Genomic DNA, 27,390 nt, shown 5'->3' with positions numbered 1-27,390 from the left:
TCTTTGATTTTAGAAGATGTCAAAAATTTAAAAACTGCTGGGAGGAAGAACTGACGGAAAGAACCGTATTTGATTGTAGAAACAGTGATATGGAGCTGAATTAGACAAGTAGTAGGGGAATGTAGGGCAAAGTGAAATAGTTAAGATAACTTACCTTTTTCAAAATGAATGAATTGGAAATTTATTTTGAAAAGACTAGATTTTTGCCGTCGTTAAAACCAATTTTCGATTTTTAATCGACAAATACTTAACGTTTGTGTGTTAGCAGAATAGACGCAATAAATGAGGCAAACGGCACAAGGTGCGCTGAAGAGGAGGGAGAGCCTCTAAATATTTGGAAATTTAGTCCTAATTTATTAAGGACTAGTGATACCCGCACGGCTTTGCCCGTAATAGAAAAATCAAAAGGTCTTTTGTTTCGCCTGTATATTTACAAATAATGTATGGTGAATTTTCTCGCCAATTGGCTTGTACCCTTGTTACGGTTCCACGTTATGATAATTTCGTATCTCGCCAACTGGCTTGTGTCCATGTTACGGTTCCACGTTATGATAATTTCGTAATTACCATCTTATGATAATTTTGTTCTTAAAATTGGAACAGAAAAAGAACCACATCGAATTTTCGAAAAATCGCTTCGAGGTGCACAGCCCCATGCTACAAACTAACTTTGTACCAAATTTCATGAAAATCGGCCGAACGGTCTGGGCGCTGTGCGCGTCACAGAGATCGTGACAGACAGAGGGACTTTCAGCTTTATTATTAGTAAAGAAGACTAGATTTTTGCCGTCGTTAAAACCAATTTTCGATTTTTAAGCGACAAATACTTAACGTTTATGTGTTAGCAGAATAGACGCAATAAATGAAGCATACAGCACAAGGTGCGCTGAAGAGGAGGGGGAGCCTCTAAATATTTGGAAATTTAGTCCTAATTTATTAAGGAAAACCATTGAGATTGAAAATATTTTATTAAAGCTTGATTTTACCCAAACGAATTGATTTGATATGAAAACCCAAAACCGTATCCTGCATGCCATTTGAAAAAGTCATCAATGTGTATTACTTTCTTTGAATTATTAACATCGCATTATTATTTATAGCCCTGGGCTACTTCGTATCTAAGCCATTCATGAGAGGCAAGAGAAAGGGGGAAGGGGAGGGATAAAAAAGAGAAGGAATTCCCCCTTTCGGGGAAGCAAATCGGAATGGTGCAGCCCGATATCGATCGTTACAGGGGGCGCTCCTCGAAGAGAAATTCGTGGAGGCTGTGTTGTGCAGAGCGCGTGAGAATCTGTCCCCAAGAAAAAAAGGAAGAATTTTCTTCATAGAACAGAATGTTTACGAAGGAATTCAATATGCATTTTGTCAAACTTCGAAGCGAGTGGCCAACTCCAAGCGATGGATCAAGTTGTTCCACTCTGCCGCGCTATAGATCAGCGTTCGTGAGAGAGAAGATTGTGGTTTGTTAACGGAAACTGTTGTCTAGGAGCCAAGTAATGGGAAGCTTACGGACCGAGAAGTTCGAACATGCGCACGGTATGGTTCTAAAGTTGGCAACCGCGTACTTCTGAATCGGAATATCAGCAGTGTGGACAGTGGAATGTCAGACTGGTGGTTTGACCTTGAATCTCCGAGTTTACAGTGTTCGTCATATCCCAGGATAGCAATAATTTACATAGTTTCGTCCAATACACGTGACACTTTTTCTAAGGTTTAATCTAGATTGAAGTTAAGTGATGTCGTAGAATGATTCTGTAGCTCTTCAGCTAGTGGCTCATAAAATTAGTTTTGAAAAGAAAAAAAAAAGCCATCAAAATTTGTCAGGTAAGGAGAATAGCTAGGAAATGTATAAAATTCATATTTTCTTTATAACTTATGCCATTTATTAAAAACATATAAAATGACCGCCAATGAAAAAATTGTTTTTTTCAACATCATGTAAGACAGAAGAAATATTTTGTATTGCCCACGAATCATGTATTTGTATACTATATCACAAAGCATATTTGTAAACGCTGTTCTGTCTCAGAATTAGGATCAATTGCGACACTGACTTCCGATCAGTGTGACAGTTGGCGTCTCGCATGTTTTTTGTCCACAACGCGAAATTAGAAATGACTTTTGCTCTTGGTAACAGAATCTAGCCAACCAATTCTCCTTCAAGGATGGTTACAGTCAGCAATCGTGAGCTATGACGGCAGAAGTGAGCTTCACGAAACGTGCAGCCGCAGAGCTCAGCAGACGATTCAATGGGCTCACAGTGCGGAGCAGAGGGTCGTCTGCACCCGCATCCACAGCCCCTGCACCGCCGCCCAAGGGCGCGGGACAGCTGACGAGCTGGATGGTCGAAGGAGTGAAGAGGCAGCCACAACAGCAACAGCAACAGCAACCCAAGAGTACCACCACCAACAAGAGGAGTGAACGAATTGCAGAACTGCTGACGAATCGAGCCAGAACCATCGATGAGTTGTGGCAGGACCCGCAGTTCCTGATGAGATTTTTCTTATATCTTTCGCCCCTGGAACGTGCCCAATGTGTCCAAGTGTGTCGCTCTTGGTGCGATGTTTTGTACCAGCCAATGTTCTGGAATGGAATACTTCCTGTTCTCCATTGCCGAGAGCTTAAAGCCACCTCTGGAGATTTGTCCTCCACTTCAGAGCTGCGTAAAAAGGTTAGTAAATTGCGATAACTTTTTCCCGTTTGTTCGTTGTTATGAAACTACATATTAACAAAGTTGTTCCCAAACTGCAGGCGGGAGGGCATAATATTATTTTACGGGGCACGCAACTGTTACTAAACTATGTCAAGTAAAAAAAAAAAGTACATAGGTTCGGTGTCTCAAAATAAGAATTAAAATCATTTGGATTTCAGCACCCGCACTAAGAACAGCGATATCTTTTCAACGACAACACGATTTGAGAAAATTTGCGCTCAAAAAAAAAAAAAAAAAAAGACCATCCAGTGCACATGGCATTAATAAAAACGGTAGGTGCGGGGGACTTCAGGGTGTCATGTCATGCATGGCATTAATATTGTACTAATATTTCACTAATGTAGGATTTTATAGTTTAATTTTTTTCTGTAAATATATTTTCAATATTTATATGTAAATTTTCAAAATATCTATTAGTAGGGTCATTTCATGGAAAACTTACTTTGTCTGGCAATGTGACGCCTCATATATTTCACTAAAAGTAGTACTTTAGAATGGTAATGAACAAAATTTTGCTGTTTAACAAAAAAAAAAAAAAAAACATATGTGTGATTTCTTAAGCAAAAAAATTCGTGATTACCTTATAAATTAATACTTTTTAATGAAATGTATGATCCTTCCCGGGCGGAGAAAACTGCCTACTTTTTCGTACAATGGTCCAGTAACAAATTGTAGAAATTATGTTGGATGAAAAAAAGTGGTAATTTTTACAAGGGTGCATAAATTTGTTTATTCCCAATCTGTTCTCAATGTGTCTCCAATCTGTTCTTAAATTTATCCCTAAGTTTAAGTTTAACATTTATAATTATTATTATTATTATTATTATTATTATTATTATTATTATTATTATTATTATTATTATTATTATTATTATTATTATTATTATTATTATCATTATTATTATTATCATTATTATTATTATTTTACTTACTTGGTTTTGTGTATTAAGGTGTACAATGCATTTTTTTTTTTTAAACTTTTAAACGTTAGTTGCATCTCTGTTTTTTCTTGTCAAATGTTCAAAAGAACGGTGTAAACTTCCGACTCGAACCCGGATTGTATGCAAAAAAAAAAAAAAAAAAATCACCGAAATATGCACTAAAATGCCTAAAATATGTATTAAAAATTTATAAATATGAACAAAAAATCTTTTTATTTTCGTAGAGAAAAGTTGTTGCATCTAAATAAAAATTGCTTTCCTTTCTTTCTTTCTCTCTCTCTCTCTCTTTTTTTTTTTTTTTTTTTTTTTTGACTTTTGTTAGTAAGGTGATAAATCTTTACTAATAATAAAGCTGAAAGTCTCTCTATCCGGAGAATGTCTGGATGTCTGGATCTCTGTGACGCGCATAGCGCCTAGACCGCTCGTCCAATTTTCATGAAATTTGGCACAAAGTTAGTTTGTAGCATGGAGGTGTGCAAATCGAAGCGATTTTTCAAAAATTCGATGTGGTTCTTTTTCTATTCCAATTTTAAAAACTAAAATATCATAAGATGGACGAGTAAACTACGAAATTATTATAACGTGGAACCGTAACATGGGCACAATCCAATTGGTGAGAAAATTCACCATACATTATTAGTAAATATACAGGCGAACCAAAACATCTTTTAATTTTTCTATTACGGGCAAAGCCGTGCGGGTACCACTAGTATTTAAAAAAACAATTACTCACTGAAAAAAATATGGACATTTTTTCTCCTTCTTTAAAATTTAATTACATTTCAATCTGTAGAGAAATCTTTTCCATGTTTGGAAAAACACTTCACGAGTGCACTTTTTCTTCTTTAAACATATTGATACAGGGAAATTCGAGTAACTATTTATTCTAAAAAATGACACTATAGTTTAGCAACATAAAAATCTCAATTGCTGAGATCCATTAAACGTGACCTATATAAATTCTGTAGTTAAGGGTCTCTAGTTGAACACCCCTCTCTAAAAAGTCCCAAAGACGTAGTTTTCATTTCTAAGAACTAGTCTCCCCACCCCTTTTCATTTCTAATTGGCTACGCGAAGAGGCACGAAATAGTGCTTCATAGGGCGCCCAATTTTTCGTTCTTTGTGAAGAAGGGTTTTTTTTTTTTTTTTAACTTTCTAAAGTTAAAAAAGAAACTAAAAACAATTGAAGAATGCAATAAATATGCACTTATTTTAAAAAATTGCCCTTTTTATGCCTTTATATGCACTGATGTCAAAAGAAACAGAAATATGCAAACGTATATGCACAGATGCAATCGCATATAATATGTGATCTATTTATGATAAATTACAATCAGTGTATTTTTCTCTAATCTATCCCTTTTTCTCTCAAACTAACTTTAAAGTTTCAAAAATAGTACTATTCTTTCTTTACGGTGAATTCTGCTCCGCTTCCAGTTTTTTTTTTAAACTAAAAAAGGACTTCTTATGGCTACAAAAATGTTTTACAATTTTGCATTCCAAATATCTGCTTTACAACATTTTAGCTGTTCAATTATAAAGCACCACCTCGTCTATCCGGACTAACTGGGGCCAAAAGCAATCCGAATAAGTGAAATTCTGGATAATATGGGTGATAAGCAAAACAGCAACAGTTAAATAAACAGACTGTTCTTTTATTGCACAAAGAACGATGCTTTTTAACGGAATTATAAAGGATTGATTCTCTCGAGCATTTTTATTTATAGTTCTGCTACAATGGTGACGATTACCAAAATTTATAGTACGATCTATGTGGGGGCAGTACATTTGATCAAAACAAAAAAGAAAATACTTGATGCGTTTATGGTTCTGTTCCTGCTGTCATAATTTAGAATTACTATTTAAGTGGGTTATTTTTTTAACACTCTTTTATTAGCTTCACCTGTATGTATGTATGTATGTATCTTGTAACGGAATCTTGCAGCTCAAATTAAGCCCACTTCCTGCGATCTGATTCCTTTGAAATTTGTCATGCGGCCTCAGACCGATGACAATGCAATATTCTATAATCAAATTAATTAATTAACTCTTTTAATTGTTAGTTTCCTCTAATTTTAATCAATATTTTGGCATAAATCCAACAATGTGAAAAAGGAAAATTTTTGAAAAATACATTAAAAAATGCTTGCAAAAATTATTTTAAAATATCTGCAAAAACCTTTAATTTTTCTACATCAGACAAAATTGGTTTCAATGTTCCAAGGTAATTAGCACACGAAATATAATTGTTTTTAACTAATATCATGCCAAAATTTAGGTGAGCCTTCAATTGGAAATTCATTGCTGATCAAACCATTGTTGAACAAAACTTTTATTCAAATGCATCTCAAATTTTCAAAGTAATATAAATATGATTTCCGCAAGCATACATCAATGACTCACAGTAGCTTCCCATCGGGGTGCCCTTGTCTTAACTTTAAGATATTACCTCGCACTCGTTTTATAAATAATTTCGTCAATTTTGGATAAATAGTTCAACAGTATATAAAAGTGCACATGAAGTAATTGCAATTTTGCCTAATAATTCTCCAACATAAGACTAAAAACAGAAAAATAAAATAATAGTTTAAAAAACTAAAAAAACACGCTTTCGTAGCAAAATGAACTAAAAAGTGAAAAAATAATCTTTGGATGATAGTAGTTGACCAATCACTTAATTTTAATGTAATACAAAAAAGCGTGGGGGACTTCTTATCAGTTGTCTTGACTTTCTTCCATTTGTTGTCCAAGCAAAAATGTAAATAGACAGCACCCCACGCTTTTTTGTATTGCATTAAAATTAGGTGTTAGGTCAACTACTATCATCCAAAGATTATTTTTCACTTTTTAGTTCATTTTGCTACCAAAGCGTGTTTTTTTTAGTTTTTTAAACTATTATTTTATTAACTTGTTTAAGTTCAATCCGGATAAACCGGAGATCCGGATGAACGGGAGCCGGAGAAACGAGGTTCAACTGTAGATTATCGTTGGTACATACATCGTCATTTTCTAACTTAAAAAATGTTATTTGCTAACTATTAAAATGTTATTTACTTGTCCGCCGCAAAGTTTGAAAACATTAACAATTATTTTGCTTCTGTTATCTCCCTTCATAAACTGAACGTAAATCTTCGCCACGATAAGATCCACGAGGGCACTTAAAAACTACTTAACTCTTTTTCAAGAAAAAAGTTTATCCCGAAGTTTTCCTTTGAAGACTTTTTTATTCTTACGATGGGTTACCCGCATAATTTATCATTTTTTTGAGGAATTTTCTACTCAATTATTAAACGCTTAGAGATCTTTTAATCATTTTCATTTCTCGATTACCTTCAAATGAATATAAAACCTTATGTTTGATCTATTTCTTAATTTTTTTTTTTTTTTTTTTTTGAAGAATGAACATGCTTGCGAGTAGAATCGAAATAATGGTCTTAAGACTGGCACTTCGTTTCCGCTTCTTTAAAGCATTGTACAGATACTGTTATTTTCGAGAAAATGAAGATATTGGCGATGTCTTGAGCTAAAAATTTCGCAGATTTTATATGAACAGAACAAAAAGTCGAAAGAAAATAGTATTTCATGAGGCTCAAATTTTCACGCTACAATATGTTAGCGAAAATTAAAGCCTCGCGAAAATAAGTGCTTTTACAGTACACCCAAACCTCTTTTTGTGCGTCCTTTTTTTTTTTTTCGTGAAATTTTTTTCAAGTATTTTTTTCTGAAAAAGCATGCTTAAAAACATAGGATTTGACCAATTTTTGAAAAAATTTGAAAAAGTTCAATATTTTTTATCATTTATTTTAATTGGTGCGAAAATATAATTTCCTTTTTTACGCTTCTGCACATGGCATCACAAGTGATGAAATGCCATTCACTGATGTCATTAGCGCAATATTTAATTCGCTTCTGCATTCACATGTACTGGCAATGATATAGTTGATCGCTTCGCCATTGCTCGCTTCGATTGCCAACCCATGTTAACCACCTGCGGTGACTCAATGCCGCCTGCAACAGGTGATAATTGATGGTTTTAACGTTCTTTACCCCTAGATGTCTACCCCTTTAAGGTTTAGAGCGGTGAGACAGGGCTAAAGGGTTTTCCCTGGATGTCTTGCATCCAAACGGTACCAGTTATGACCTGACATTGCCATTCTGGAGGGGGGAAGGGGGATAGAGTTACAGACAGATGCGCACAGAAATTAATAGGAAAGATTCTATACTTTTAATTTGGAGCTTTTCTGTCGGAAACAAATCATCTGATAAATAAACGGTCGTATGTTGCATAGATTCTTAAAAAGCGCTGGGTTCGATCTTGGAAGATCGAAGTCTAGTCACTTAAGCATCATTTCATAAATTACTTCCTGCTGAGAAAAATAGTTAATCTGGTTCAAACTTTAACCCCAAAGTTAGTTCAGCATTTAGCCAATACAGCTGTACCTGTAAAACCATTATTACAATGGAGAAGCTTTTGACCAATATGATGGTTGAAGCTGAATTGTGACCAGCCAATTTCTTTTCAACAGTATATATTGAAGCAAAAACAACAATAATGTAATTTCTGTACCACAGAGCCAGACCAATGTAAGTCACATAATCGCTACCTTACTGGAGGCAGGGAAAACGTTTGTTTGACGCATGCAAAGGATGGAAAGTCGCTCTTTTAACATTGGTAAATGAGTACAAATGATTTTTTTTTAACTACGTTCACATGGCTCGATGCGAAATAGGATTTTGTATACAATGCACTAATAAGCGGAAAATCGCAATTTTTGGACTTTTGTTTGCCTGGCTCCGAAGTACAGATTCGTGACTCTCACAACTGGTATGAAATCAGCATTGTGTTTTATTACGTACTAGCTGTACCCGACGCGCGTTGCTACGCCAACAAAAAAATACATCATTATACTGATTTTCATGACAATCGGTTGAACGGGACAGAAGTTGCTACTCTGCAGTGCCACCTGGTGGCGATTGGCTTCAATGAGCATATTATGCACCTTCTCCGTGGAAAAATACATTATATATAGCAATTTTCATAATAATCGGTCCAGGTATCAAGTGAAGCCGTGACTCTACTCAAATTTTGTACTCACGCAGTTTGCAAGATCAATCCATCGCTAAAAATATCAAATAGAAAAATCCCCCCGTTGCATGAAAAGCCATAAAACAATAAAGAAAGAATTTATTTGTTCAAACTGAAGAAAAATGGCAACAGCTAACTTCTTATCAATGAGATCTTTTACGCGAAGTAATTTTATTCGTATTTATCCAATGGATTGTGACTTAAATTGGAATAAAAAAGGAACTATCGATCGGATTTTTTTCGAACTGGTCTATAAACATTCCCACTACCAAAAATAACAAACGGTGAAAGTTTCAGCCAAATCTGCCGGGTAGTTTTTGAGTTCATGGATGACATACAGACAAACATTCATTTATATATATATATAGATTGTTTTTTAAATAGTTCACAAATTTATGATCCTGTGATAAGGAAACAAACAACATTAAATTCAAGTGGTGAGATTTTCTGGAATTTCCTCCCCATCTAGGTGTACCAGAGCTTGGAACGACGCGGTTTCAGCTCCCTCTGCCTGCACGGGGCGGGGGATGACGACGTGTATGACGTCATCAGCAATTTCCCGGCCGGCCACGTGCGCCAGGTGCGCTGGCTGTCCCTGCGCTGCTGCAACCTCACTGACAAGGGCCTGGAAGTGCTGCTGGAATTCTTCCAGGCCCTCTCTCGTCTGGAGATGTCTGGATGCAACGAAGTGACGGACGCGGGGCTCTGGGCCAGTCTCCATCCACGCATCGCCCACCTGACGCTTTCGGACTGCATCAACGTTGCCGATGAGTCCGTTGCCGCCATCGGTAAGTCCCTTTGTAGCACTGAGCAGTGTATACAAATACAAATGTGACGACCAGCTACAGACTCTGAGCCCAGCTAGGCTAATGTGACCAGATTTTTCAAGCTAAAAATCAGGACACATGACGAAGGGGGGGGGGGGGGAGAGTAGGTTTTTCTCCCACAGGCTTAATATTTTCCGTAACAGAAAAATGCCAAGAAATAACACAAATGTACCAATAAAGAACTCAAGTTGAAAATAATTTAATAGTATTGATGTAAAGAATAACATTCCCGCAGCGGGACAGTAAGACAAAAAGCGGGACTGTCCCGCCAAAAGCAGGACGTCTGGTCACATTAAGCTAGGCTGGTCCTAGTCAATTAATTAGTCCCCAATGAAGATCGATGGCCCTCTTAAAGCTATCCACCCCCTTGCACATTACCGCCTCTTCCGGTAAGCTATTCCAAGTGCCCACGACCCTGCTAAAGTAGTAGTTTTTCCTGATTTCCAAGTTAGCCTGAGATTGAAATAGCTTAAAACAATACCCCTTGTCCTGCTTTCCCCACAAAAATTTAATTCATTTACATCTTTCATTTTGATAAATTTAAATAACTGAATCCTGTCCCCTTTGACTCTCCTTTGCTCCAGGCTATACATGTTAAGCCTATTAAGTCTGGTATCATAGTCTAAATCTGAGAGTCCCCTTACTAATTTAGTTACCCTTCTTTGAACCCTTTCGAATACAAAAAATATCTTTCTTCGGATAAGGCGACCAAAACTGAACAGTGTAAAACAAATACCACGCAGTTCGTTACGGCAACCAGAGATTTAACGATTAAGATAATGGCAGCAGATCAAAGCTCAAGATCAAATGCAAAATTAGTTATTTATTTCGAAAGATGACAACTCTTTTAGGGGATAAACACACAAGATGAAATATCACAAAACTTATCACTTGAAAAACACTAACGAGAAAATCCGACTGAGTGTGCTTTTTACCCTTTATAGTTGACACCTCCTTGAAAATCAGAATAATAAAAAGACATTTTTAGGCCCCTGTAAATGGAAAGGGGGTGGAATTAAAAATAGAATTTCTTTGCTACCTAAAGCACGTTCGGAAACGGGGAACGGTCGCACCGGTGCCACTGCAAGCGATTGGAAACGGCAAACAGCTATTCCTATTCCTATTCAGAGTCACAACTGACTACAACTGAATTTATGTCGAGGACTGTATACTAAGTGCCTTGCCTCCATTATTTTATATGCCGATAGATGGCAGCACCATCACCGGATCGAACAGTTAATGAGAATTTAGAACTAGTCCAGGGGCTAATAGCTACCTGGTGCTAGCACCCCCCAGAGGTATCCTTTCACTTGGAGGACATTGAGACCACGAGCATATTTAACGTCGCCCAGTCCCCTTTAATGACGACGGTGGGTCTTCGACCATCGAGGTTCGAACCCGAGACCCTCCGGCCCCGAATCCGACACTCTACCGATCGGGCTACCACGGCCGTCGGCAAACAGCTGTTTTGTGACATCACCTAGCAGCGTTCGGAAATACTTGAAGTCGCTCTCTGGTGGTGGACTCAGTTGCAACCTCTCTCACCACAGTCTCGACGTGATTAGCGAGGTCACATTTTATTTTTTGGTCAATCCGGTCATGTTTCAAGTTTTACACAACCTTTGGGGAACATCATCTGCTGTTGAACTAGAACTAACCACGCTGTAACCACAAGCGTTCGGGAACAGATCTGTTCAACCGGGCTCAACAGAAAACTGCCGGTGACATCATAACCGCAACCAGATTAGAACTGTTTCCGAAAGCAGTCTTTTCTATTCCACTCACCGTCGTCATTAAAGGGGGACTGGGCGACGTTAAATATGCTCGTGGTCTCAATGTCCTCCAAGTGGAACGATACCTCTGGGGGGTGCTAGCACCAGGTAGCTATTAGCTCCTGGTCTAGTTCTAAATTCTCATTAACTGTTCGATCCGGTGATGGTGCTGCCATCTATCAGTATAAGAAAATAATGAAGGCAAGGCGCTTAGTATGCAGTCCTCGACATAAAAACAGTTGTAGTCAGTTGTGATCGGAATCGAAAAAAAAAATCGAATCTATTCCACTCAAGTACTATGTATGTTGTTCAATTTAGCTTTTATTGGGGATCCTTAGTCTGGAACATCCGTAACCAGAACTGGATACAGTAAATTTGTCTGAGTACATTTTACTGTAAACCTTTTATCTATTTAGCTAACGTCAGCTGAGGTAACTTTGGATTTGTGGGTAACATTAGTCTTTAAAACTAAAAGAAATCGTCTATACTGTATAGGAACGTGTTTATCACTTACTCATTTCAAGGGCTTAATAGGGGGCAGAACTGGCATGACTTAACCAGAACTGGTAGTACAATACAACCTTGTTCAGCCGGATTAATTTTAACCAGAGTTGCCATTATTAGGGTGGCGTGTTCCTAATAAGGCCAACTTTGAAAAAAAAAAAAAAAAAAAGTCAAAAGGTTCAATCACAGCTAAAAAAAAAAGTCTGTATAGTAAGTATAAAAATATATCAAAGCACATTTGAGATAAACTCAAAAACATTATCAAAAAATCAATATTTACTTCATTCGAAATTAGATAGCTTAATCGTCACAATCAGGATAATGCACTGATAAGTCGTCGTTTTCTGTTCTTTGGTCACTCTTGTGCACAGTTCATGCCCATATGTGCAGTACATTCGCAACACAGGATCATTTCTTCCACCCGAACTGCGAGACGTCTTAATAAGGACATCGAAGTCTCAATAACGTTGGCCTTATTGGGCTACAGTTTACTTTTCTAGCGTAATCAAATTAGGAAAAAATGGCGGCAAAGATAGCGGCATTTTTCTTTTTGATTGCATCACTACATAAATTAATGCTTTCTGAAACAAATAACAGCTTTTTTATACTAACAAACTACAGTGAGTCATGAAGAAACAAAAATAAGGTCAAACAATTTTTGCATCACCTTTACGTGATAACAGGGGCTACTCTTTTGCCTGTTGATGACAAACTGCTCGCTAATTACGCTTTATCATCAATTTGGCGATAAAATCACGATCCAGCGAATTTTGCTATCCTACATAAAATGGGAGGTTGACCTTATTGGTCAAGATGTCCTAATTTGACGCACCCACCTTTTTGATATTTTATACTTAGGACGAAGTTTACTGATGTTTTATACTCATAACTTCAATGTAATTTTAACTTCACTTGGGGAAAACAGCACATTCTATTCCTGAGAGCTGGTTGAATTACCGAATTGAAAAAGCAGTCAGATGATCAATAGCATAATTCATTACCTACGATAATTTTTCCGATTGGTTGATCAAAACTACGTTAGTTTGCCATTTATACTCGACAGGACAGTCTATTTTTCCGATGGGGACAATAACATCCTACAAATCAAGTAGAACATGATGACATTTCTACATTTCTCCTGGATTTAACAAAAGAATAATAAATTACTGCAATATTTATTGTAGGACATCCAGACCTAACTATCTATTAAATAAATACGTTGATGTTACAGAAATTTTTAATCTGCTTCGTTTCTTGGTCTTTACTTTTGGAGAAACTTACAATGAATGATGGAACCGATCTTTATTATTATTATTATTATTGATTCGGCAGAGGAGATCTCTTTCCCTTTTTTTTTTTTTTTTAACCAAGTAAGCTCAAGACTAGAATCAAAATATTTATGCTACTATTAAAATCTGCGCACGTCTATCTGCCGGTCTGAGGTCTCATCTCCTCCAGAACCACTGGGGGGGGGGGGGATTGAGAGTCTTACGAGGTATCGATAAATTTGAAATTTTACAAGGAACTCATTTGATCAAATTACCGTTGTATATTTTCTTTTGTGCACGATGTATGTTCGGGTTACACATTAATATCCTCTTCCCTTGTTAACGTTTTACGCAATTAGTTCAAATTTCAAAATGAGTAAAATATGAGGACTAGTTTTCGTAATTATAGAAGATATTCAGTTACATAACAAAAAATACAGTTGACTGTACTGTTAACAACATAATAAAGAATGAATTTTACTGTATAATGTCTAAACAAAGTTACATTGCATTTTCTGACTAATGTGAGATTTACTGATCAAAATTCTGAATAATTATGGTTATACAGTTTGAAATAACATTAGTTGTAGTCATTTTGTGAATGTGAACATGTTTAAAGGTAGCGTTAAGTTCCCACTGTCTCCTGGCAGCTGTTTTTCAGTGCTTCTTTTACCCAGAATTTTCGATTTACCGAAAGAGATCCTGCCAGATCATTTCGAATAATCGATGTTCTTTCATTTCGAATCGAATGTTTCGAATCATTTTGTAATCGAATGCCTTTCATTTGAAACCCAATATTTTCCTTGATTTTCATTTCGATCTCACACGAGAAATGACGAGTTTCTCTCTGTTGCAGCCCAACTGCTTCCAGGCTTGCGTGAGCTTAATCTGCAAGCATATCACGTGACTGACGCGGCCCTGGCCTTTTTCGGGCCCCAGGCCCCAGCAGAGCCTCCAGGTCCTCCGCCTGCGCTCGTGCTGGGAGCTGACCAACCACGGGCTCCTGAACCTGGTTCACGCGCTGCCCAACCTGAGCGTGCTGTCGCTGTCGGGCTGCTCCAAAGTCACGGACGATGGCGTCGAGCTTCTGGCCGAGAACCTCCGGCAACTGCGTTGCCTGGACCTGTCCTGGTGTCCCAGGATCACGGACGCTGCCCTAGAGTACATCGCGTGCGACCTCAGCTTACTGGAGGAGCTCACTCTTGACAGGTATGTGACAGCATTGAACGTTTTGTTTGTTACTTAAGCTGTAAGTCGGGGCCGTGGTAGCCCGATCGGTAGAGTGTCGGATTCGGGGCCGGAGGGTCCTGAGTTCGAACCTCGATGCTCGAAGACCCACCGTCGTCATTAAAGGGGACTGGGCGACGTTAAATATGCTCGTGGTCTCAATGCCCTGCAAGTGAAACGATACCTCTGGGGGGTGCTAGCACCAGGTAGCTATTAGCCCCTGGAGTAGTTCTAAATTCTCATTAACTGTTCGATCCGATGATGGTGCTGCCATCTATCGGTATATAAAATAATGGAGGCAAGGCACTTAGTATGCAGTCCTCGACATAAATACAGTTGTAGTCAGTTGTGGCTCTGAATAGGAATAGGAGCTGTAAGTCATCGCCCTCAAGTCGGGGCTAAGGCAGACAAGCATTACCGACCGGGGGAGAATACAAGAGGAGAGTCATTGGGGGTTATATATATATATATATATATATATATATATATATATATATATATATATATATATATATATATATATATATATATATATATATATATATATATATATATATATATATATATATATAAGACGCCCGTCCTCCTCCATCATTATTAGTATGTGTTCATAATTAACTACATAGTACAAGATGGATGGATGTAGAAAATCATGTACAATATCTTGAACAAAATATAAGTGCACTGTCCAACCATGGATTGTATGGAATTTTCAAACGTCCAGATAAGCCGAATCCATCTGAATGAGGGGGAAAAGTAAAAAATTTGGTGCCGGTATTCCGCGCATTTGAATGACTCTGCTTCTGCAAAAGCTGGCATCGCTAAAAAATAATAGATTCGTCCACTTCCGGCTGTAAAATGGATGTTTTGTCTCTCCATACAATCCGTGGTCAGACAGTACGTAATATTCTTAATTTCATAATTATCTGCTAAAGTAAATCTTTGAAATAATACTTCCTTAGATTGCTGCTGTTACTCATCAATAAAGATTATGCCATACTAGAAGCCTTATTCCAGTACGATTTAGTGCTTTCTGTTGAAAACCAAACAGTTTTGAATTTTTTTGTGCCCAAAACTAGATTTTTTTTTCGCATTGCCTCTCCCCCCACTATGGCCCCTGTTACCGACAGCCTGGTTACGACATCCAGAGCACAGATTCGTCTTCGTTACGGATTCAGCAGTCTCTGACAGAAAATAAGCAAGCTGGAAGCAGATGTCCTCTCATTGAAACTGAGCTGAAATTAAATAAGCACATCGGCGAGTGTCCGCACACAATGGGTGCGACACAACTCGTAAAACTAACTACCAAGTGGCTACTGGCGGATTTACTCCGTGACCGTCATTTTCTAAAACCAATAAAATAGAACTGAGGGAACTACTTGCAATCGATACTAAATTCAATCAAGTACATTCCACAAATTTGTTTTACGTTAAGTTTAGACAGTTAGTGTAGTCGAAGTTGGACAGCGTTACCCACTTTTTAATTTAAAGCTAAACTCGCCCCTCCCTTCTTTTTAGAACTTTAATAATTTTTATATTTCTGTATGTGTCTTCTAACCTTTTCTTCCATGGACTACGCTATATACTGTATGATAATACATTACTATGAACAGTGGTTTCCAACCCTAGGGGTGATAACCCCCAAAGGGGAGATTTGACGCTTCAAGAAGGCGATAAGTTCGTGAGGGGCGTTAGGAGGCGATTAGTATTTAAAAGACAGGAAAATGGGGGGGGGGGAGACAATTGACTGTTTGCCCCCCACATGACGGGTTTTGGGGGGATGACTTTTACGGGTTTCAACCGCCACCCCCTTGAATAGACTGCAAATCCGCCCCTGCAAACGGCACGACCTTGAGAGCCACAGATCTGGATGAAATTCTGGATTTAGGTCAATTTGCACTAGATATGAGCCCAGGTAAAGCGGTTTGACTGCATAGATCCTAGTTCGGGGTCCAAAGTTGCTGGTTTAACTCCAGAAAAGTAATGCTGTTTCCTTTGAAGTTATACTTTTTAACTCTTTACTTGCTATTGCATTGCAGCATCAACCAACTGAACAACATACACAATACAGAATAAATCCGCCCTCCCACCTAAGTTGTACTGACGAAAAACGCTAAATGTGTTAAATATTGAACCAAAGCTTCAAATTCAAAAGAAAACGCCATCGCAGTTCTGCAGTCCTGGCGGTCTTGTTCAGACCCCAAAATCTTGAAGGTCACGAATCTGGATTTAAGTCAATGCGTACCATTTATGAGTATAGGTAAAGTCTTTTCAGTGCATAAGTTCCAGTTCTGCTGCAAAGAGGATATACGTTTGCTAGCTTGGTTTCAGAACTACAATAGCATTTTCTTTGGAATTCGAAGCTTTGGCACAATATTTGTCCTCGCAGCATATTTAGCGTATCTTGCGGTACTACGTTGGGGAGGAGGATTTTATTCTATCTCTCCCTTGTCAAAAACTTACTATTTCGCGAACCCCACCTTAAAGCGGGACTTCATTCGTGGACAGCCCATGTTTTGTGGCAACCGGATGCAAATATACATTTCCCTACTCTTTGTTTTCGTATGCAAAGTAAAAACATTTCTCGAGCTGCATTTGGTGCCAAAAATTTGACGCCAATAGATGAAGAGCGCCCGCCAATTTAACAATTGTCGAAATCTTCCAGAATGAAATGATCCTGCAAAACTCATATTATACGTAAAACTTCTGCATGAACAATGCTTCTTTTAATAAGTTTAATAATACAGTATACTCCCGATTATCCGTGTGCGGATTATCCGGTTTGCGGATTATCCGTGCATCATTTCGGAATCGCACTTTTCTAAAGCTTCGATGATGTTATCGATAACATCATTGAGGAAGTTCAAGAAATCGAAGGTTTCGAATCAGTTGACGCTGAAAATGTCGGAGAGTGGTTTAAAAGCGACGAATGTGAATCAGGGTTTCAATGTCTAACTGACGAAAATATCATTGAACTTGTTACTAAATCAAACGCAAGTGATGATACCAAAAACGAAGATGAAAAGAACATGAAGAAAATACAATTTCACATTCTACTGCTCTACAATCTGTGGAACATTTATTGGATTACATGAGTGAAAGAAATTACGATTACGGAGAAATAATTGCAGTAAGAAAAATTCGTACGGACATACGCAACAATTTAAACAAAGAAAACAAAAATGTATCACCGATTTTTTTAAGCAATAAATTTCGAAGAAAAGTTCCTGGTTTGTGTGAGTATGTATATATATTATTTAGTTTTTTCTGATTTCCCCTTAAATAGTTACCCAGCATATTACTTAAATGATTTTTCGGATTATCCGTGTTTTTCGATTATCCGTGCTACGCCGCCCGGTGATTAACACGGATAATCGGGAGTATACTGTATTGAGTAAGTTGCCATGACCTCTGCCGTTAGAATTATTAAATTCTAAACAGTCAAATGAATGAAACCTACTTGCTACATTAAAAATTGTCCATTCAAAAACACTGGACGTCGCAATAATAGTGTAATTTTTTAAAAAATCGTGTTTGTGATTTGTTTACGGTTTAGGGGAAAACTGACAAATGCACTTTTCAAAATTTCTCCCCTTTGTCGCAAAGTTTCACATTTCACCATAACCCCCCTTTCCCTTTGCCACATATCACACTGTTTTTCATAAACGTTCTTATAAAAAAAAGAAAAACTTTATATCCAATTCTCCCTATTGTATGTTCCTCTTGTCATTTATTTCCTACGCAGAACGGTTACAATTTAATGAAACCCACCTTAAAGAGGGACTTCATTCGTAGTCAGTTCCTTGCAAATAGACATTTCTGAACTCGTTTTTTATTAATGCAAAAGAAAAATATTTTTCGTCTTGGGATTGGTGCCAAATTGGATAAAGTTCGCAAATTTCATAATAATGGAAGTCGTTCTGAATGAAATGATGCCGCAAAACTCCCTTAATACGTAAAACTTCTGTACAAACAATATTTTTTGTAAAAGTAGGCATGATCTTGCCGTTAAATATAAAATTTCCAACAGTCAAATGAACGAACTCTACTCACGACAACATATAACTGTCCATGCGAAAGCACTGGACGTCGTAATAATACGCCAATTTTATCAAAAAGTTTCACCTTGAGACCTGTTTCTGGTGATAGCAAACGCAGGTATTATTGGGAGCTGGAACTGAAAGTCGTCCCTTACTCCGTAAAATAATTTATTTAAATATTAAAATCGCGAAAACATAATCAAAATGAAAATATTTTAAATGACCGTAGTTACCCAGAAAGCATCAATAATAAAAACAAATGCAAGTATTTCATTTCTTTATGTTCAAGCGAAAATTAGCAACACCACAATATTATCCAGCAATTTCTTCACGCTAACGATGTCGCGTGAAAAAGCAAATAAAAATGAATTTTCATCAACTTTTAATTGCTTCTAGCGCTGTTTCTAGCCAACATAGCGGTTTCGATTTTCGCGCGGTAAAACCGGGTAGAACGTGTTTTAAAGCATTTTTGCGAGCTTTCCAACCATACCAAGCTCGAAGCATTAAAATGCTTTTCTTCGTGTAGAAAAAGCGGTTTAAAAATGAATTAAAACTTAATGTTTCACGCTTCCAATAATGAATTTCAACAATGGAAAAGATATAAAATTAAAATTTTTGAGTTTCGCTAACTAAAAAACGCTTATAACTTTTTTTCTAGTAGATTTAGGTTATTGGACCTTGGGCGCCCTGACACTTTTTTTGTTAGGAGTGTTTTTTAAAGACCTTCCCAACCATATCAAATTCGAAAAAATTGGACCATCCGTTCTCGTAGAAATAACCATTTAGGACGAAAATGCGTTTTTTATTAATATCTCCGTTAATTAGCGTTCGATTTCAAAATTTTTCATTGATGACACTAATACTCGGTAATAGCTACCGAACAAAAAAAGAATGAAGGAAATCGGTTCACAAACAGACAAGAAATCGGTACCGAAAGAAAACGGCTTGCCTATTAATATATAAAGATGAGCTTATTAATTTTAATTATTACTTTTTCGTTTTGAAAACTGTTAAAGAATTTTTTTTAATGGAAAAAAGTGTATTAGCTGCTTTGTTCAAAAGGTGCTGCTATTTAATTTGTTCGTTTATTTATTTATTTATTCTACACATCTAATTTTTTAGATGAGTGAGGAATATTTTATTCCTAGAAATCAGCTTAAAATGTTTAAAAAATATGTTTGAAACAATTTGCGATTTTAGCTATTTTTGAGAATATTGATCAGGTACTAGAAAGTATAGTATGGGTATACGGGAAAGTAGGCTCGTTTAGTTTTAGACGGAACTTCTTGTTCTGATTTAACATTTTAATGAGACTCCATGTATATCTTCAACGATTGGTTTAACATTTTGCTTTTATTTTATTTTTTTATTATTTAGCACTTGGATTATTTGAACTGAACTTTACGCGTTTCCTACTGGCTTTTTCGTTACTTGGTGGTTTTTTTTACATTTTAATGCGTTTCTTTAATTATTTGGGGACTTTTTATCATATTAAAGGAACTTTAGTCTTAAAAAAGCGAAATAACGTATGATATTACCAAACGAATAGTTTCTATGCCACTTTGATCAAAACATGACCGTAATGAACAAAATGAAAAATGATCGCCAAGGTTTAAAATGAGCCAAGTGAAGCACCACGAAAAAGTACCAAAATCTCTATGTTTACTGTCTGACCACGGATTGTATGGAAAGACAAACATCCGTTTTTACAGCCGGAAATGAACGAATTTATTATTTTTTTTGCGATGACAGCTTTTGCAGAAGCAGAGTTTCATTCAAATGAGCAGAATACTGGCATCAAATTTTTACTTTTCCCCTCATTCAGATAGATTCGTCTTATCTGGACGTTTGAAAATTCCATACAATCCGTGGTTGGACAGTATCATACTTTTATGTGTGTAGAAAAATGTCCAAAAGGCTATTCATAATAGAAGTGCTGCTTCTAACGCGTACACTCACTGATTGTGTACTACAGAATAGGGGAGGGGACTATGGGTGAGTGTCCTACGGAATGAGTACACTCACCCGTTCTTTTCCGTTTTTAAAAACATCTACTATTTAACAGACGTAAAAATAAGTAGTGTGGTGTCTACATCAGATTTTTTTTTTAAACTGGAATCAACTGCATGGTTTAGAACATAGGTAAAATATTGCTACATAGGTAGCGCTGCAAACTGAAAATATTTCACCATTTCCATTTGCCCAACTCATTCACTTTACCCGCATTCCCCTAAGTACTCTAAATATTAAAATGGATTTAATTGAAGATTCAAACTATTCTTCGGTAAACTATCTGGCAAATTGACATTTAATTAGTGAACGTTATATTGTGTAGAAAAAGAGTAAAAGGCTAAATTTGAACTTTTATACTCCCACTGTATTGGGGTTCAGAAAATAGTTAAACTATTTTTTTTCAAAACAGTGTTTTCGGAGATTTAAATAAATCTCATTGGCTGCCGACTGTTAAGAATTTCCGTTAGGTGAAGAAATTTCTATTCTGGGAAAAAGAGTCTAGTAGTTGCCATGGAAATGGAATTCGATCTTATTTTCTTTCCTTCTCTTCGCTGAAAGTCATTTCTTATTGTTGACGATGTTGTTCGTATTTTCTAATGCAGAAGCTATTAAGAGGACGAAAAAATAGTTCATCATTTTGTTCTGCTTGTTTTTTTTGCGAAATCCTGAATGCATTATGTATTCTTTTCTTTCGTTTCTCACCAGAAAAAAAAAATGTTTTATGTCTCCAAAAACTAAAAAATGCAATTTTCGGAATAAACAAATAATTTTGAATGACCTTTTAATACATTTAGAGGTCGAAGTCAGAAAATAATTGGTAGCTACTGTGCGCTATAGTTGGCACTGGGAAGAAGAGGCAAAATTATCAAGTTCAACAGGGAAGGCAAAAACCCCAATTTGCAATTCAAGCCTTCTACAATGAAAACATCAACAAGGAGTTAGGCACGAGTTTTCAGTTAAAATATATTACTTATTGTTGACAACCTACTACATTTCACAAAAAAAAAACTGGTTTCCCAAAGCTTAATTAGGAAAACCGTCGCTTTTTTTTTTTTTTTCAAATAATTTAGAAATGGACTCGTCCAAGGCTAAGTCCAACAAGCTTGAGGTGGACTATACGTTTGTCTTCAGTAGCAAGCAGGTTCGTGATATGTACCCTCTAATTCAACCCATTAACCCATTGGAAGAATTCTATAGTGAGTGATTCAGGGGATCAGGTTCATAACTAGTTTTACATCATGCTATAACTTCCATTCAATAAATACTTTTTATTCCAGTGTATTTTACACTTTTTAGAGCTTAAGCATTGAGTAAATAGCATTTGCTTTTGCGATTTCTATTTGCAATTTCAGAATAAGATTATGGTTAAAAGTTGCGGTGACTACTTCAAAACTTAATGACTTTGATTGCAATTTAACACGGATCTTGAATTTTAGACAATAAAAAAGAAATAATCAAAATAAATTATAAAAACTATACAAGAAATAGAACAGAACTTCAAACGAAATGGTAGAACTTCCAATAATGGATTCTGCTTGCAATGCTTTAATGTGAAATTCATACTTTTTATTTCACAAATCAAGTTGACAACACTGTACACAACCATTGTTATCGGTCAATAATTCTGAAGTTACTGTTTGGAAAGTACTCTCGAATGCTGATCTAAAGTTGTTGAAAAATATCGACCTAGGGTGCTACACAATAGTATTAGAAATCTCGTGGAGACGGCCGTCGAAGACGGTCAATAGACGACCTGGCGGCTAGTAGTACTATTAAAATATGAGTGGGGCAGTTAAAATAGAAAAACTGGATCAAAGTTGCCCTGTTACCCTGGATCAAAAAGGATCTAGGAAAAAGAAAAAGAGAAAAAAAAATACATTAATTTGATTTTTTGGCATCTTGAATTCAAATTATATTTTTCGCAATCACGAGCGTGTGTGTGCATGTATGCGCGTGTGTGTTTGTGTAGGCGCACGTGTGGGTGCGTGTGTGTGTGAGTGTATGTATGCATGTGTGTGTGTGTTGTGTGTGTGAGCGTGTAGGCGTTCGTGTGTATGTAGGCATGTGTGTTTGTGTCTGTGTGCAGGCATGAGTGTGTGTATGTGTGTAGGAGTGTGTGTGTGTGTGTGTGTAGGTGTGTGTGTAGGAGTGTGTGTACGTGTAGGTGTGTGTGTAGGAGTGTGTGTACGTGTAGGTGTGTGTGTGTAGGTGTCTAAGTTTGTAGGTGTGTATATGTATGCGCGTGTGTGTGTAAAATATGGACGCAACCTGGAGATATTTTTCGCAAGAGGAGCAGCATCGTGAGGCGGCCGGTCGACGGTGATGCTGTAGAGGTAGCTGGTGGGAAAATAAAATCAGTATAACATCAAAAACAGTCAAATGAGAACAATAAGCAATCGTGATTGCTCAAAAAAGAAAAAAAGGAAAGTTTCCCGCTAAAAGTTTGTAACGTTCCTAAAGTTAACTTGGGATCTTTCTGAAGCGTTCAGAAACCCGTCCAAAGGAAGCCTGGCATGCTTCTGGAATAAACCAGTAACTTTTCGGGAAAATTAGATGTGTTTAGAAATAGCTTGGCACCTTTCTGGTTTACAAAGAAGGTTCCAAGGGTATTTTAGCAACTAAGGTAGAAGCTAAGATAAAAGTGCAAGTGAATTTTTGCAAGTGCCTTTGCTTGCTATTCTTGCAAAGCTACAGAATCCAGAGACGACATTTTGCCCTCATTTGGAGCTTAGTCAATCTGGAAGGAACGTAATGGAACTGTAGGCGAAACACCTAATAAGGAATACGTGAAATACACCGCCAGCTCAGTCATTTCCAGCCGAGGACTGCAGTTTCGTGCTTATTAGCACTCATCAGCCCGGCATAGGAAAGTGACTGAGCTGGAGATGAAAAAACCTCTTAAGGAAGCCAAGAGTGCGAAACAAACTGGTAGCTAATATAGAATTAGCAGACCAGTAATTTACTGAATATACCTAATAAGGAAGATGAGCGTATCTTCATATTGGTAGCCAAAAATATATTTTTACAGCATTCATACAACTCACAGCAATTTAGGAAACTTTCCGAAAAAATACTCGTTTTTCTCACAAAAAACCGGGCAAACCCGTGAAATCCCGAAAGTTATCCGAAAAATCATCTCTGACGTTTCGGAAATTTCTTACACTGAGTGACTATAAACCATACAATTTTGTTTATTGCCTTAAAGTTACAATCTATAAAAATAAACATTTCATGGGCGCATAAAACGTGTGAATCAAATTTTATGACTGCATGTACTACGTTCCAGATGTATAGTTTGAATATTAAATTGCTGTCGTCACTTCTTTTGAAGCATTCTTCATAGCGGAGGGGAAAAAAGCTTTTATCTTCAGCCGTAATCCGAAGTATCGATTTTCCGAATGCACTGTATTTCAGAGCATGTGAAAGATTATTTCAAAAGCTCTTGAAACAATGAAATTTAATGTTTCGTGCATTTTGTTTCTATTTGACAAGAAAGGTATCGATTAAAGAGTTTTCGTGCTCTCTGTTTCTAGCGTTCTTTACTTTTTATTACGTTTTGAAGATAAACCATCATTCATTGATAATTGCTGAATTTCCTTTGCATTGTCATGAGACAAGGGCGGATCCAAGCTCCGGTTAAGGGGAGGTTACCAAACGTGTACCCACAAACAATGGTATCTGGACGGGGGGGGGGGGAGCTACGACATGCTCGTCAAAAAAAAGGAAGTTTCTTCGTTCTAAATCGTAGTTTTACCATATTTCGTTATGTATGAAGAATCTGAAAACGTTAGTATTGAAATCTTGTGCTTGTTTCTTACTTACCAACAAATCGTTGTTGCATTATTAGCATATAAAACAAAAAATACAGTATGCTCCTAAGAAAACTATGTATATTCTAAATGTTACAATTTTTAAACTTTGTGGAGGCCTGATTTTTCTAATTTGAACTAGGAGCAGCAGCAGTCATTTGTGTTGGTCAACGCACTAGATTATACTAAAATGAAAATGAAAAACCTCTAAAACGAACAAGAATTTTAAATTGCACAAATACCATACTGAATAGTCAGTAGCAGATTTTAGGGGAAGTCCAGGGAGTTCAGGCCCCTCCCAAAGGAATAAATTAATGCAACTATTTCATTTAATTTTTTAATTGACTTCTCTTTTACATAAATAAAAAACTTTCAGTCATGAAAAAGAACACAAAACACATAAAGCATATTTGATTAAAAGTATTTTGTTTGCTAAAGAAATACAATAGACTCTCTCTATTCTGAACACTCACAGTATAGGGGGAGACGGAAGTAATGCATACGTGATTCCCGGGACCATCAAAATGTGTTCGGAATATATGGGTGTTCAGGTAAAAGAGTCAACTGTACTTCAGGAGTCAGAGGTCAGAGCGGGAGAATACATTTAATTCATCGAAGAACCTAATACCGCGTTTCGTCTGTTAATTCCGCTTTGAGGGAATCAACTATTAACATTTTAAAATAATGTGTAGCCTAGAAGAGTCATTTCTATCCAAGAAGCTATTTTGGAAACAATAGAATTTATTTTTTTAGCTTATAAAAAATGTAGAATGAAAAAAATCGCATAGTAGTTTCTTGGCTAAACCATATAATATTAATAGAAACGGCATTTAGTATCAAAATGGTATGTCATCTGTATCAGGGCATTAAGAACTAATCGACAACTACTTTGAAAGAAATAATTTCTACATAAAATAAAATATAATACAATACTACTAATGTAAATATACTATAAACTAAATACAATAAAACTTACACGTTATGAAGGTATGATTTTCTTGGTTACATAATATTTTATAGTTAACACATAAATTAATTTATAAAAACTCAAATGAAGTATGGGTATAATTAAAACCCTTACCCTCGTGTGATAATCATTATGACAATGTTTCTAATTGAAATCGCTTATTTTATAGCATCTCGGTGAAATTATACGGGGTTTTTAGTAGGGGAATGTGGGGCAAAGTAAAATAGTTAAGATGACTGAGCTTTTTCAAAATGAACAAATTGGAAATTTGTTTTGAAAATTACAGTACATAGAGAAAAAACATTGTATTTTATAACAAAACTTGCATTAAAACCTTATTTTTGATTTTTGGCGGTAAAATTGTTTCTTGAAATAAAAAAGTGGAAAATGTTCACTTTTTTTCTCTGTGGGGCAAAGAGAAAATTGAAATATTTTTCGAATGAAATATGTTCTATTCGATTGTGAAAAATATTTTTGATCAAATTACTAAGAAAATAAAACGCGGGTGATTTATCAGATGATTAAATGAGTGGCTTTGACTAATTGTGAGAAATATTAAAAACACAAGTAAGCTAAATATTAACTAAATAAATACTGCACCGAATATTGGAAGGTCCGAATTCATCATTCGATAATATAAAAATAATTTTTGAGTTACAAAAACAAAAATATTACAATTTGAGTATCATTTTTTAAAAATTGCTTGTATTATCAGACGATTAGATTTTCGGAGGTTATTTTTTCTTGACTGGAATAGACTACACATGACACATCTTACTACATAGTTAAAATATTACTAGTTACGTAGCGCTAAAAACGGAGTAGATATTTCACCATTTCACTTTGCCCTGCTATTTCACTTCGCCCCACATTCCCCTACTAAATTGGCTTGAAATGTTAAACATTATTTACCTCCACATCAAAAGTGGATTAGTGTGTAATATTTATGAATTAAAAAGTAGTTTAATTAACCTTAAGGGATCCTAAAAAACATTTGAAAATAAATTCATGAAAACTTTGTTATGAAAAATAACATTGGTGAAGGTGAGAGCTTTTCAATTTCCGGGGTCCCCTCCAAACATTATTTTAGTATTTCTGAACGGTTTTCTTCCACACATTTTCTCACAAGACAAAACTTAACTTCCTTTTCGACTTCTTTACGAATCTAGTGATTATGTGGTTAATGTTTACATCAATGTCTCTGTGGATATTTAAGAGAGAAAGTCCCACAAGGCGTTCCTCACACATTGAGGCTCTTAACCAGGTTTTTAAACGCCGCAATGTTAAGAAGGTTTGCTCACTTGTGGCAATACTAACTGGCAATGTAGCTATGAGTCGAAGAAGGCAATTTATTCTAGGATACATGTCCTTGTAACATTCTTCGATAAGTTTTATGATACATGGAGGGAAATCTTTAACTGGATTTTGATTCTTTTCCCGTGTCCACTTCGCGAACCTTTACTTTAACCCCTGCCTTACCCCCCTCTTCACTTTTTTTTAAAGCAAAGCCTCTACATTGTCTCGTTTCTTAGAGGTACCAGGTATTTTGTGTTGAGATATGCGTTGCAGTCTATATATAACTGCAATATGCGGCTTCAAACTGCTTAAAGCCAGAGCTCTCAGCACGAAAATCTTTCTATTTAAATACAAAAACGCTTCCCCCACCCCCTATTTTTGCGCTTGGATATAATTTAAATTTGTACACAAATTGGGTGATCCTCAACTTCTCCATCGAAAAAATCTGTAACTGGAAGATTAAAAAGGATCTGGTGGGTAATGTTTGTTGTGGTTAAGGCGGTGGGGTCATGCCCCCCCCCCTTGGATCCACGCTTGTCCCCCCTCCCCCTTAATTTTGCGCTTGGATGTAATTTAAATTTGTACACAAACTGGATGATCCTCAATTTCTCTTTCGAAAAAAATCTGTAACTGGAAGATTAAAAAGAATCTGGTGGGTAATGTTTGGTTTGGTTAAGGGGGTGGGGTCATGACCCTCATGATCCCCCCTCTTGGACCCACGCTTTTCCCCTCCGTAAATTTTGCGCTTGGATATAATTAAATTTTTTATACAAACGGGTGATCCTCAATTTCTCCTTCGAAAAAATCTGTAACTGGAAGAATAAAAAGGATCTGGTGGGTAATGTTTGGTCTGGTTAAGGGGAGTAGACTCATGATACCCATGACCCCCCCCCCCTTGGATCCACACTTGCCCCTCCCCCCCTTAAT

General features: G+C 36.5%; 1 protein-coding gene across 1 annotated transcript in view; it reads left to right on the top strand.

Annotated features, from left to right (window-relative positions):
• The first annotated feature begins 1,280 nt into the window (after positions 1–1,280).
• LOC129229550 (F-box/LRR-repeat protein 16-like) overlaps positions 1,281–27,390 on the top strand; it is a 108,360-nt gene continuing 82,250 nt past the window's right edge. The window contains 4 exon segments of the mRNA XM_054863873.1: positions 1,281–2,671; positions 9,210–9,528; positions 13,968–14,041; positions 14,043–14,320. Of these exon segments, the coding sequence (XP_054719848.1) occupies positions 2,192–2,671; positions 9,210–9,528; positions 13,968–14,041; positions 14,043–14,320 (1,151 nt within the window). The 5' untranslated portion in view covers positions 1,281–2,191.

Source organism: Uloborus diversus, chromosome 9 (genome assembly GCF_026930045.1).
Source record: "Uloborus diversus isolate 005 chromosome 9, Udiv.v.3.1, whole genome shotgun sequence".
In the NCBI taxonomy this organism is placed as follows: domain Eukaryota; kingdom Metazoa; phylum Arthropoda; class Arachnida; order Araneae; family Uloboridae; genus Uloborus; species Uloborus diversus.
This window is presented reverse-complemented; position numbering and strand designations above follow the sequence as displayed.